A 14,410-nucleotide genomic window follows, 5' to 3' on the forward strand; every position below is an offset into this window, starting at 1 on the left:
CAACACTTAACAGGTATGTTAATGTCACTAGATTGTATTGGTTCAACTAGTTCCCATTTTTAAACTAAGATGGTTATATTAGCACAGTATTTTAATATATGCACGAATCAGCCTGTTTCTGAACAGTAACTGCTGGCTTAACTCATTCTTAAAAGTGAATTTCCTCTAAGGAAAGCTCAAAAATCATTTATGACTTCAGAGGGACACAGACATTTCTTTTTGAACCGCTTTAGTAACTAACCCAAATGGTGAACTTCATTAAGAAATCAATTCCATGGACAAAAACGCACCTTCACTTGAAGAAATGAGAGCAACAAGAAAGCTGTATTCCAGAACCGGGATTATAGCCAGTTTATGATGGAAAAACATTGAATGCTTATGGCATAATTATAATGTTACAGCATTTGCTGCCAGAATTACAAAAATTATTCTTAAAATTATGCCCTAAATAGAATGTTGTTTAGCTAAACTGAAAGAACGTTCCAAGAAATGTGAAAAAACAAACTTACCATGATTCCAAATCTAAATTATGCATACTAAGGTCTTGTTTTAATAAAGGCCTTTTAGTACATTTAGTGGCTGAATAAAGTTCCCCAACTTCTAAACATAATGAATGCCTGATGTCCAAAAGAGTGTCACATGAAATTTCATCATTGACTCGTGTAAACTAACCTCAAATTTAACTAAATGCAACTGTGATCAATATTGTGTCAATCTGAAAATATCTGAGTTGTAAGGCAACAAAACCAGATGCAAGGATGAGTAAAAAGTTGGAATCCACAAATGGAATCAAGTTCTTTGCCACTGAAAGGTCTGGAACAGTTACACTGACAGGCAGAAGCCATAAGAATGAAAAGTTTTGATAGTATTGCCACATTTAGCAAGAAGAGAGTCAAGTGCAAGGGAAACAAGAAGAGAGCTAGTTTGTTACTGTTGCATGTTTTCATTTTTTTTTCTTTTAAAGATGGCATCCTCTACTTTTAGGCAGTTTGGGGCATGGACTGTTCCTCAACACATCTCTAAATCACTGTACAGTGTCTAATATGATGGACTTGCACAATATGTTCCTAGGCACTTTTGTAAAGTGAAAAATGCAGCAATAAATAACAAAAATTCTAACCATATAAAATATAAACACTATCAGATTTACCAACATACTCTTGAAAAAAACATAAGGGTCACTGAACAGTAAGACACAAAAAGACCGGCTATATATAGTAGAGTTGTGCTACAAAAGAAAAGGACAATGGGAACAGATTCTACCTTCACTGTGAAAATAACCTGAAGACAGCGTTGTGATTTCTTTTGTTCTTTTTTCCCAAAAAAATATTAGCTTGCAGCCTTAATTAATGGCAACCATCCTCAGCCTAGATGACTTAAAGGGCTCATCCAGTGAGAAAGAAACCCATCCAGTGGGCAGAAAACCTAAGGCTTGCCGGCCAGGCAGGTCTTCCGAGCCTGTGAAAAACTAACTCCTGGGACAGTTTTATCTTTGTTCTGCTACAACATGTGGCTACCTGTCATACCTACCAGGGAGAGGGAATGCAGGCTGGGTACCCAGCCTCACTATGGATGAACTTCGATATATCAGAGACATAGTCCCTTTTAACCGCAGTACAGATAATCCTGTTGGACATGCTAAGTGTTTGTGTAAACGTCTGCACACACAAACTGTCCGCCACTCTGCTCTGTCATGCATCACAATCTCAGAAGGGGACAGAATTAAAAATTGCCTACATCAATCCCTTTTTATTATTTATTTTATTTATACTTTCTTGGCAATAATACTTACCATGAGTTGCAGTGGAAAAACCCACAAACTAAAAACAAAAACTAAGCTGAGGGAGGGAAAGGTGTCAGAGTGGAGAAAACGGGAGTTTGATTCCTCAAAACAAGAACCCCTACCATGACAGCCCCGCTGGCTCCTTCTCCACTGACAGGAAATTTTTGTAAAAGAATCATGTGGTGCTGGAACACGAAACCGCAGCGCTTCATATATGAGACAGGTTATAGTCCTGACCAGGGATTAACGAACAAAGTACAGAGCCCAATCCTCTCCTTTGCCTTCCAAATACTAAAAACTTGGAATGTGATAGAAACCTGTGACTTTGACAGGGTTTAAATTATACCAATATGAAGTCAAAGAAGCAGAACAGCTAAAAGTGGCAGAAAAGTAAGTAGTCCAAGACTTCATTGCTTCACAGAATCTTCTGAAAGTTTTATCTTTACAAAAACAGGCAGAAAATCCTGAAAGACCACAGAAGGACAACGGATTTGTGGGGTCTGAGAATCCCAACATAGATACAACTGAGCTAATTGATTTTATTATTTTATCCCTGAAAGCTTAAATAGAAAAAGTAAAAATAAAAATTAAGCACAGAAAGCACCTACTAGAAAAGCACTGTATCAGTATTGTCCTTTAGACACGTTTCCCTCCCCACCTCTGAAAAGTTGACTGGCATTTGACATAATTGGGAGGAAGAATTTTTCTCCCCTGGCGAAGTCAATTAACTTCACTGTATTTGTATCATCTGTCAGAGCCGAATTTGCCATCTTCTTCATGTCTGACACAAGCTTCTGCACCTATTTGACAGATCAAACGGGTTTTAGAGAAATTACTGTGCTTTAAAGGGAAGTTCCATGACTACATCAAGTCAAAAAGCTGCAAGACAAGAGGTGAGAGATTATTATATTAGTACTTGATAAGACTCCCCTGGAATATTAAGACACAGCGTATCTTTGTACTGAAGTTTAACTTCTTTCATACAATTTGCCATTTCATTATGAAACTCCTTTAGTCTTCAATCATCAAACATCTGTAGAAAATTAAAGGTCATTTTCCTGCTTTATGCTCTTGAACTGCTTAATTTCTCATATTATTAAGATATAAACCCTGCTTTCTATAACAAGAAATTTCAAACCCAGTGTGAGCCACAGCCATAAATAGGTATATGCATGTTTGTGCACAAACGTGCACTGAATGTTATAACCAAGCTTTTTTCTTTTTTTAAGACTACATAAAATATTAGTGCGTTACGCAACACCATACAATGTGGTGTCATTAGATTACGTGCCATGCCACTCTTTGGCATCATTAAATCAAGTGCCAGATCTCACCACATTTTATGGTTACTATAACTCAAGTCCAAACCCATTTCCCATTAGCCCCAATTTAATGTTTGTTGCACATCAATGTATAAACCTCCTAATTAAATGCAGCAGAGGAGAGAAAGGTAACATATACAATGTGATTAATGCAGTTCTTCAGTTAAAACATAAATGAATACAGAGCAGCATGGTGGATAATGCAAGTGTTGAAAAAACTTTCCTATCAAAATGCATTTCCTTGTAATCGACCACTAAAAGGAACTGGACCAGTACTCCAGCTCTCTCGGATGGCATTCAGGAGTACTGGGAGTACTCACTGGATGTGTAACTGGGTAACAACGTCAGGGTCCCTGTGCACCTACACCCCTCAGTTTTTAAGTCCCTCAGCAGCATGGAAAAATATATCACAGAAGAAAACCAGTCACTTTAATTTGGGCATGGACCTATGCTGAAGTAAAGAGCTATAGTCTACTCCAAAGCACTCCGACATTCTGGTGAGAAACAGGGTTTGATCAAATAAAATTTCTTTACTAACCAAATAAAGCTAATAATTTCTATTGAGCTGGTCAAGCGCAGTGCATCACATCTGACAGGCTGCTGATGTGACTTAAGGGAAGAGAGCAAAGGCCCATATTGATCTCTCCCATCAGCAGGACAAGCACTCTAGTAAGCTGAATTTAAAGCAGCTACATAGAAGTATACCTGCCACAGAAGTGCTACGGAGGTTTTCAAAGACTTCAATAACATTTTGGCACATATACATACTACGGGCTAATGTGACTCCCTTCATGACTGAGAACTACTTGTACTACAAAGGTTCTATCAGCTGAAGACACAGAAGAGCAAAAACCACAGGAGAAGCAGAGCCGGCTCTTCCCAGACCACTTCTGTGGTATTCCAACATGCACCAGAGCACACACAAGTCCAAGCTGCCCTAGAAGCCCTCTCAAACATTTGAGAAGCATCTCAAACCCCACATGCACCTTAGCACAAGTGCAGCTCTACAGTATTTTTCTGTAACTCTTTATGGAGGGTTAAAGCTGCATCAAAGCAAATTCCTCACTTTTTTTACATAAAGAGTACATTCCATTTTTTCAAGGGAAAAAATCTATTCACTAAGATTTCCACAGGAATGCTATGGGTCTTATTCCTGAGTTAGTTATCTTTTTGCATCAGAGTGACTACCTCTTAATCCCACTAGACTACAAAAGCTCCCACTATATGCTCTGTGCGTTTAATGCACTGCCACTGTATATATTCTACACTGACCTATGGATTTGTTTAACCAACACTGGTCTCAAATTTCTTCACCCCAAGAACTTACACATCACTCAGTGACACACCTCAAGCTCACCTTTAGGTTTATAAGAAAAACAAGCAGTAATTTTTGTTTCTTAAAGTACCACATTCAAATTGGTTTCATGGGTGCTACAACAAAAAAAATATTTAAGCATGATTTACACTGATAGATCTCAAGAAATAAGTGTAAATGGGGATTCATCATCCAACAAAGTATTTTCCCTACAGGGATCTCATTTTATCCCAGTGATATTCAACAACTTTCATCTACGATTTGAAAGCAAATATAAAAGTCATTCCTTGTAAAATGTGCAGCTGTCCAAAAATCTGAGGGGGCTGGGAAAATAAATAAATTATTCAGGCTAATCTGTAGCACTTATTGATACGGACTTCTTCCAACTAGAGACAGCTTAATAGCAAAGGTCATGCAGCTAGGAGCAAAGAACACAGGTCACACAAGACATGGCACTACACAAATCAATTAATTGTGGAAACATCATAAAGGTAATGGTGGCCAACTTACAAAACCTGAGCTCTGGTTACTTCTGTAGCTAAGGAGGTGGATACATACACCAAGAAATATCAAGCAGGGTAAGAGAGTGGGGCGGGGGGAGAGAAGGATTTACAAATGCACTGAAGCCAAACTCCAAAGGTATTTTGGTGCTTAACCAAATCCCCTTTGAGGATTTTAGTCTACCTGATTTAACAAAGACTATAAAGGAATCTGCTACAGGATCAGATCTGATCCATCCATCTCTCTGCACAGCTGGCCTCTTCCTCTGTGCAAGCACCCTTCCAAGCAGCACACACTGCCCCATGCACCAATACATCCTTTTACACTAATACCATGTTTCCAACACCTTTCCTTGTCTAGTCTGATTATCCTAAGCTAGTACACGTTTTTAATCAATTCAGAGCCTACAGTTCATTAGAAGTAGGAAGACAGACTCTTCATTCAATTAGTTGCTCTAGAAAACGTTACCTTTGTCTATTCAGTATTCAACCTGTTTTTCTGCAAAAAGTTCTCTGAGCATTAGCTTCTCTCTTCTGGGGCAAAACACCTATCTTCAGCTGTAGTCGCTAAAACAATCGATGCATTGACATGCTTACAGAAACATGCAATAATGTGACAGCAATAAAAAAAGAGTTATTACACTGTAAATGTAAAATTTTATGTAATGATACGTGCATACACACAAACACATGCATCAATAATATCCATTCCAGTAGAAATTACTGCTTTTGCTGGGTGCACAGAGAACGCCCTCAAAGCAAATATTCTTGATGCCCTAAGTCCTGCCCTGTACTTGGAAGAATTAATGACACCACTGCAGTTTCTTTACCACTCTGCAAGGAAGTAGAGAATTTTGGGGAGCTCTCACTCCCCCCTACATTTATCCCCACCATGTGGCAGCTATTCTTCTGGGAGCACCCAAACCTTTTACCAGAGGAAAAGCAAAATTTTTGGGAACAGCTCATTAAAAGAAGATTTAATCTATGAGTTTATGTGTGGGATGGAGAAAAGAGGAAGGAAAGAAGGTGAAGAGAATCAAGGAGCACACATGCTTATTTAGATGTTGCCTTCCTGTTACTTCAAGAAATTTTGCTAAATTTAGCATGCCTTCTGAACCTTTTTTTAGTTTGATAATTATTATTATCTTTTACATTGGAAGTATTCTAAAGCTTCTCCTTTATTTGTATTTCTTGCTTTTCATATTGTTTTTGCTTTCTTAAGAAACCTGGCAGCTGAAATGCTGTTCTGAAAACAAGTCACAAACATTTAGCAGTGTTGCCATTTCAAACACCAGGCTCAGCTGAAACTGCTGTGTGGCAAGATGATGCTGTTTCAGCTGTTGAAGCCCTCAGAAGGGCAAAAAAATGCTGAATAAAACCAAAATTAGTCATGAGTCAACAAAATCTCTGGGATTTGTTGCAAATAACCATCTTTCAAAGCAGCCCAAAATAGAGTACACACTATTCTTTGAAAACACCAGTAGCCTCTATTATCACCTCCACCCAGCTTATGTGGTCCCCTCTACTCTAAGTAGCAAGTACTTCCCAGAGCCTAATGCTGATACTTCAAAATAGATATTCCCATTTTTGCAGATAAGGAATGAAAGTACCAACGGGATGAGGGGAGGAAGAGGAAGAAATTAGAAGCACAGGCTCATAAGGAGCTCAGATGTATAACTACCATAGATTTCAGAAATTTTACCTTACTAGGTTTCCCATGCTCACTGAAAAGCAGCAGTGAGGTGGTGAAAGCAGCTCCCTGTCTGGAGGTCTTCTAGATTAGAGTCCCTGCTGCACCTACATGTCATCCCTCAGCAGGGCTGCTGGGTAGGTGCTAAGACATTAAACTCCTTTTCTGCTCCACTACTCCCACAGAAACAAGAGGTGTGCACATACAGGGTGAAGGTATGAAATGGACCCATACACGACTATTAAAATCTCATACACTTGCTGGTCCTATTCATAAAGTATTTTTCTAAGGGGATAAAAATAGCATTAAAGGAAAAGACTTCTTTTTTCCTGATCTTTAATTCCCAGGGCAGACAAGCTGTAAAACCTGCTCCTGTAGTACATATGGGCAGCTGATCTTAGCAGATAGCTCCAGACAGTTTTTCTGCATTTGTTTTGAAATACAGGAAAGTCAACCAGCAGCTAACCATTCCCAGTAAAGCCAAATACCTACTAATTTGGCCCGACAAACAGCCTGCAGCACTAGCACACCGCTTGTCTGCCACAGCTCTCATAAAGGTAGCCACATTCCTTTGCTTCATTTACAAACATCCCTGAGCAATGTGGAGCACACTCCTCAGTTATGGAAGTGCCTGTGAGCACACACAGTTCACACACTGTGTTGCAAAGGAAAGTTGTGTCCATACGTAACTGCCCAAGGGTAAGAACATTAAAGGCGCTTCTGTACGCCTAATCCTGTTCCCACAGAAACCACTGCAAATCCCCTCTGCCAGGGCCAGGAGCAGAACTGGACCTACGTTCAGCTTTTATTTATTTTTAAGCCTGCCACCCTCAGCACCAAAGTTCATTCAATAAGAATTTTTCAGAGTAGTACATTCACACTAGAGCTAAACACAGGTCGGGGAACACGTGAACTTCCTACAGCTCTTTGGAGAAGGCAGGCGTTACCTGCGAGAACTCACTGCTTTCATCTCCAGGGTCAGTACCAGCCGTTAGGACACTATCGATTGCTCAGGTGTTTGTAGAACTGGACAACATCAGTTTTACGTGTTCTTCTGCCCGTTCATGTTTTTCCAAGCACATTCAAGGCCTGGATAAATTGAGGAAATACAGCAGACCTAAAAAGTCTACAGATTGTTTCTGGGTGAGCAAGAACAACAGAGAAGTTTCACAAAAATAGTCACTTTGGTGACTGCTCTTAGACAAAAGCCAAAAGATCAAGAAGAGAGGTCCTACGGCCTGGCCTGCTCAAGGCAGAGTACTGCTCATTCCCAGGAGAGTCTTGAAAACGAACTCCCCTATCGTACTCACACCTTCCCAGCAATGCTTGCTTCCCTTCTGGTGAGGAAAAAAAAGCAAGATCCACCTACATCATGAAATAAGGGGGAGGAAGAAAGGCAAAATTAAAGGCAAAATTTTCTTTCCATATTTCAGATTGTTTGCAGACTCTGTATCTGCAGGACTATTCATTCCAAAATTAACTGTGTGCTGAGAGAGTTTGGAACAGCAGAGCCTTTATGCTTCCAAGTTTTGAGATGGCCTCAGAGTGCAGATCTCCTCTTCTCTCCTTTCTGGAATACTTCTTGACAATTAACAGAATCAATGACCACAGAGCAAGAAGTCTGCCCAATCCATCAGAGCCTAAATGTGAAAAGAGGAGGAGAGAGGGAACCTTCTAATGACAGGAAGGGGAGAAGAGGTGTAGATTTTTTTTGGCTTTATATATGAGCATTTCCTCATGAATTCTGGAAGAGAGTCAAGAAATAAAGATAGCAGCCAGAACTCACTTTCTGCATCTTTTTAAGGGAGAACTAGACAAATGCAGCAGTAGCAAATAAAGGAAATACACAAATAAACTTCTCTAAGCAAGGCAGATGCTACCCCAGTACAGAGAGTTTGCATAAAATCAAGATACAGAGGCTGGCTGTGAAATTCTCAAATACTAAAAACATGAGTATGCTGATATCTGCATTTTTCCAAAGGTGATGGAAAAATTAAAGCATGGGTTGATGCTCCTGAGAATAGAGGAATCAGTAAGATTCCCAGGTTTAGGGGAAAGAACAAAGAGATGAAGAAACTACCTGTAATCTTGAATACCAATGTCAACAGACTCCAGAAGAGAGAAGAGCACCTGCATTAGAGCCAGAACCAAAGCCAGAAAGGCTCATCAAACTTTTTGAAGTAAGAGACCAGAGGTGCCTAGAGTCTTGTCTAGTGGACTAATGCCAACAATACCCAAACATGGGACCTCCTCTACAGGGTTCACCCTCTTTCTCCTCTCTCCATCACAGGTATATTGATTGCTACCATCCAGCCTACAAGGACAGAGAAGGAAAGAAGTGAGACTACTTTGTATCAGAAGGTAGTCCTCATGCTCTGTGATTTTTTTTTTTAAAAAAAGTATTTTATAAATATACTTATTATATATGTTCCTCTGCAGAGGAGTGAAGACCAAGTGCACAGCCACCACCTGGTATAAGTAGGATGTTAAGAGCACAGAAAATATGCTCACTCTAAGCAGCATCTTAGAAGAAACACCACCTCTACATCAGGACAGCAGATGACTGGATCCCTAAGCAATAAAACTATCCCTGCAACAAATCTGGATTGATGTTAAAAGCCATAACTGAAATTTTTGGGGGGTGGGGGTGTAGAAATATTTTAAATATAGAAAAACACAACCACTTCCAGTACAAAAGTAACCAAGTATGTAGCAAGTGTATTACATCAACTTAAATAATAAATCTAACCATCTAATATTTTCAACACTGTACTTTGTTCTCACACACTTTTGAGTTACTCTAACAGTATTTTTAAACAAATTATTTCACTGAAGAAAACATCAATATATCAAAACTATTTTTTAAACTAATGAGTTTCCTCTTACAGAAAGCAATTATTTGAAGTACTGAAAAGGTTTCCATGGCATCCCCCACTTCCAAATGACAAATATCAGCAATTGCTGCCTTTAAACCAAACAAACTGAAACCCCCAAATCAGCAGCGTTTGACTCAAGGAAAAACATTAAATGTTTTCAAGCAAAAGAATTGAAAACTTTATTCTTACTGAAAGAAAAAAAGTATGTATGCACACCTGCTGTTCTATCAATCTAAGCAGGAAACCATTTCACTGCTGCATCATAAGTAGAAGAAAAGTGCTTATTAAAACATTAATCACAGTCCATTATATTCTGACTCCATGCCAGAATTTCCCATTACATCACTGAAAATATCTATTAACCAAAACCTGATTCTGACAAGTTACAGAAGTGTAGTGTTTAGGATTTAGTAATGTAAAAGTCAGTTTCAGAAGAACAGTTACACAATTGATTTTGCAGTGGCAAGCAAGTATAATTAATTGTTTTTGTGACATTTATTACTGCAATGGGGTTGATTTAGCTGGTGTTTCTACTGTAAAATTATTCAAAAATTATTTCAAACTTCATCTACTTTTATTAAACACATTTATTGTGAAGGTATTTAATACCCAGGGCTGGCTAAACAATTTTAAAATGTGCTGGATACACTAGTACATGTAAAACTGTATTGTCTTGTGTAAATATGGGCCTTGTTTAGAACTACGTCTCACAGGAAATTATGCCAAATGAAAACCATCTCCCCTTCTCCTCCCCCACTGAAAAGGATTTATGTTTTCTACATTTAATACCAGTTAGGTAGAGAAACAAAAATATGGTGGCGTTACCTTCAAGCCTGAGCAATAGTTCATCTGTGAAGTCCGATTATGTTCAAACCCCTATTTTGTTATTAGAAATGTGGCCTAAGTCCAATGCCTCAATATGGAAGAGAGAGGAGTGAACAGCTCAATTCTTTCTAGAAGCCTGGCACTACATGGTTTGTTTACCTAAAACAGTTTTCAACCAACTATTAGCAAGGCTTTAAAACCAAAGCCATGAAAATCAGTTCCTAAATGTGTGTATATAATCTCCAGCCAACCAACTTAATTGCGGGTGCTTTTCTCAAGCCCTATAAGCCATCCCACTAAAAAAAATATAAAATAATTAAAAAAAAAATCAAAGCTACAGAGCATGATAGGAAACATATTATATCCCTTACCCAAGGAAGGAAAAAAGGGTGTATATAAAAAAATGCTGAATTAATAAATCACCTCTGTAGCTGTTCCACCACTCTTTACAAGACCAGTGTCCGTTCAGGGATCAGTCCTCCCTTTCTCAGCCCAAGCAGGTGCTGCTGCACACTCTGCACGTGTCAATGGACAGCTTTACTGGCCTTGCAGTGGGCTGTACTGGCTAAGGCAAAGCACTGTGCAGACAGCACCACAAGCCAGCTTCAGCACAGCCAGCGACACTATTGCAGGTATCGAGCAACTGGGTAACATCTCAATCATTTGATACAGAGGGTAATTTGAAATGAAAGCAGTGGATGCTTACAAATGACTAGCATTTAGAGAATTCATTGATTATAACCCCATCCTGCAAATACTGGCATTTAAGAGACTTTGAATTAAGAGCACCCCATGTTATCAGTGTTCACAATGAATAGAAGTGGTATGGAACACACAAAGTTTTAAGAACAGTTGTGCTGCAGGGGGTTTTTTGTTTGATTTTTGTTTTGCATTTTGCTTGCTTGTTTGTAAAAGGCTTGGGTTCCTCTTTTGCCCGTTTGACCCAACATACATACATGACTAACTACAGAAGACACCTGAGCTAATAATCTTTTACCCATCCTTGGACATCTTCTGATTTCAGAGATCCAAAGAGCTTCAGTTTTCTTCTCTTTTCTTTTTAAGTACTGCCGTGACACGAGAACTAATGCAGTCTGGCTTCCCACAGCTTGGCCTTGTGGGTGCTTACAAGCTCTGACTAAAGCTTTTCTCTAGCAGTTAGGACATCTATGAAGTGTCTCACTCCATGCAGCTTCTCTGGTGGCTAATAAGTCATAAGCTTACCAGGCAGTTTTTTTGTTAATCAAGGTACTTTTAGGGTCCTCCCTCCATATCTAACCACTCCTTTTCATGCAGCAGCTAGGTTCTTAGTTACCCCTAAAATCTCTGCTGCTGCATGAAACGTGACTGCAATCAGTGAACTGCTGGAGTGGAAGGAGCTACACACCTGTAAGAATCAGAGTCCATTAAGATCTGGGTATTTTATTTTCCTTTCAAAGACAACCAGGAAAAATAAAGACGAGAACACATGATCCGATACCATTAACTCTAAGAAAAGCTCTCCAGTTCCACTTCTCCAAAAAGTTCCTCCAGTATGATATAGTCTGGGGGACATGAGGGTCACTATTAAAATAAGAAAACAGATAATACCAACTCAACCCTTCAAAATCTTGCCATCCATCATATCAGGTGTAAGATCAGTTACATACATACAATCAAACTTATTAATTGATTTACTGACTTTGGCAAATGGCATGTTCCTCCAGGAAGAAATCTCACTCCTAGCACTTAGCACTCTTCAGAGAAGCTTTAAACATTGTTGACTCCTGTTCACTGTGAGAACTACTAGTCATCAAGAATAAAAGTGCAACAAAGCTACCTGAAGTGCATGAAAGGAACAGGAGCAGCAGCTTGAAAAGCTGCGTAAAGCTTCAAAAGCAAGAGACCCCCATGCTTCCCTCTGCCATTTCAGGAAGCCTGCAATTCACCTGAACAAACAATTTTTATTTGGAAGGTTGCTTTACAACTATGTTTATCAGTGTCAGAGTCAAGGAGATGCACAATTTATGGCTTTATTTTCCTCTTTAGGGGTCTATTTTGCTGGCTGTCCCACTCAGTCCAAGTATTTTTGTTATACATAACTCCCCCTTCCTAAAACAACAGCAAAGGGTCTCCTCTTTTCGGACTTCCTTCTTGCATTTTTATTACAAGGGATTCTTAAAGGATGCTCCTCAGCTTTCTACTTGAACTACAACGGAAAATAAATAATTAATGTAAGAGATCAGTGCACCTAAACAGACCCTTCAGGAAACAATGATAGTGTTTGCCTGGACTGCCCCAGAGCAACTCCTTGTCATGACCTCTCTCATTCCTTACAGAGCACGAGTGATGCTCAGATATTGATCAAAAGGAGGAGCTCTTCCTCTCAGCAACGGTCCTCAATGAGTTCCCATATTCTTTATGACCATCATCGCTAAGGTGTTCCTGCCTCTGTAGTGTAACACTGGGCTTAAAGAAAGCATCTGGGGGCTCTGTCCTGGAAAAGAACTACAAAACCTGAGGACACTGAGGCCCTTCTGTCACTGAAGTGAAAGATAAGCTTGAAAAATCCCTCCTGCACATGCAAAACTTATTGTTTTTCTTGTGGCAACTACATAATTCTCAGTGCAATTATACATCTGGCTGCGGAGTCAGAGAAAGACTCAAAGCAGGCAATATGATGGAGTGCAGTACAAGCAAGGAAGGAAAAAAAGTACAGAAAAAGAAAATACTGAGCACAAAAACTACTGACCTCAAACTTACCACATAAATTCAAAGAAGCAACAGAAGATCTGAAATTTAACTTCTGGCAAAATGTGTTTTTCTAAGCTGATGGAGAACAAATAAGGAATAAAGTCTGTGGACATAAAAAGTCACAGGAGAACCACACATAAATAGCGCTATCAATGCAGGAGATGAAGGAAGGACGAAAGAAAAGTAGGGCTTTCAGTAACAGATAAGATCTACCACAGATGATCAGATACTTTTAAGTGGCTGGTAGTAACAAGGCTTTGATTGGGTGAGACAGAGTGCAGAAAATAGGGCATTTGGACCGCACAATTGCTGGATGCCTCCCACCATGTTACAATCCAACAGCAGCTTTGCCTGACACTGTTTTAGCTGCCTACTTAGCAGCATTGCCCCTGCACCTGCAGAGACAATTCAGGGTTTGCTTCCTACCAATTTCCAATAATAAAGCCAATATTACCATCCTGATTTTCTGAAGCAGTTGTAAATATTTACTGGTTAATCCTCTTGTGCAGTTTGCAAGACAATTCTCCATTCCTTATGTTAAGGCTCCAAATTATTTTTTCTTCATATTATACGTATTTTAATAAATGCATGATTTAGTATTCTGCAAGCCCACACTACAAAAAGACTATTCTGGAATAAATGGTATAATTACATTTCCTACAGCGACCTTGTAATCTCTTGAGTATTTATTCTAGACTAAACAGCCTTACTCAGCTGCCCTGTGTCTGATTGTCGATGAAAGAAGCTTGTTTGACAACTGCTTCGAGCAGAAACATATTTTTTCCATGATTGCATGAAAAAGTAAAAAAACATTTCCAGACCAGTATTCTGAGTACAGAGACTCATGTTAGATCGATGAGTTAATTCTGAATCCAAATGCCAACAAAAACAATTACTATGGACATTCTGCTGTCATGGCCAGCATTTGAGGTTAATTTAGTGGTACGTATACAACTACAGCCAGCTTCACATGTAAGAAACTTCATGGTGTATGCAGGCTTCCTTCTTTGTTTCTTTATATATTTTCCATATTCTCTGCTTTTATAACCCTCCTGAGACCTTTTACAGTTACAGAACCCACACTATACCCACAGGTGGGCGGGCAGGAAGCAAAACTCTCCGTTTCATAAGCAGTCCACTTTTAATATATTCAATTGCTAATGACCTTGACAGAAGAGCTCCATGCAAAACACCATATACTACAGGGTGTCGTTTGAAATGTTCATAGACATTTCTGCCAGAAAGCTGATTTCTTAAACAGTAAGATTTCAGACTCACTAAAGGCTGTACTGCTTTCCTTGATTTCCATTCAGCTGGAAAAAATTGGTGCTAATCTACCTCCCCTATATTAAATTTGTGTCCTTCC

General features: G+C 39.2%; 1 protein-coding gene across 5 annotated transcripts in view; it reads right to left on the bottom strand.

Annotated features, from left to right (window-relative positions):
* Positions 1 to 14,410, bottom strand: part of MNAT1 (MNAT1 component of CDK activating kinase) — a 124,623-nt gene that overhangs the window by 17,127 nt on the left and 93,086 nt on the right. The window contains exon 8 of one of the 5 annotated variants that reach the window (XM_040601006.1): positions 13,054 to 13,147. The exons of the other annotated variants lie outside the window; for them this stretch is intronic. Coding sequence (XP_040456940.1) covers positions 13,090 to 13,147 — 58 coding nt within the window. The 3' untranslated portion in view covers positions 13,054 to 13,089. The remainder of the gene's footprint in view (positions 1 to 13,053; positions 13,148 to 14,410) is intronic. 5 annotated transcript variants of the gene reach the window in all.

The sequence above is a fragment of the Falco naumanni genome, chromosome 7 (genome assembly GCF_017639655.2).
Source record: "Falco naumanni isolate bFalNau1 chromosome 7, bFalNau1.pat, whole genome shotgun sequence".
NCBI classification, from domain to species: Eukaryota; Metazoa; Chordata; class Aves; order Falconiformes; family Falconidae; genus Falco; species Falco naumanni.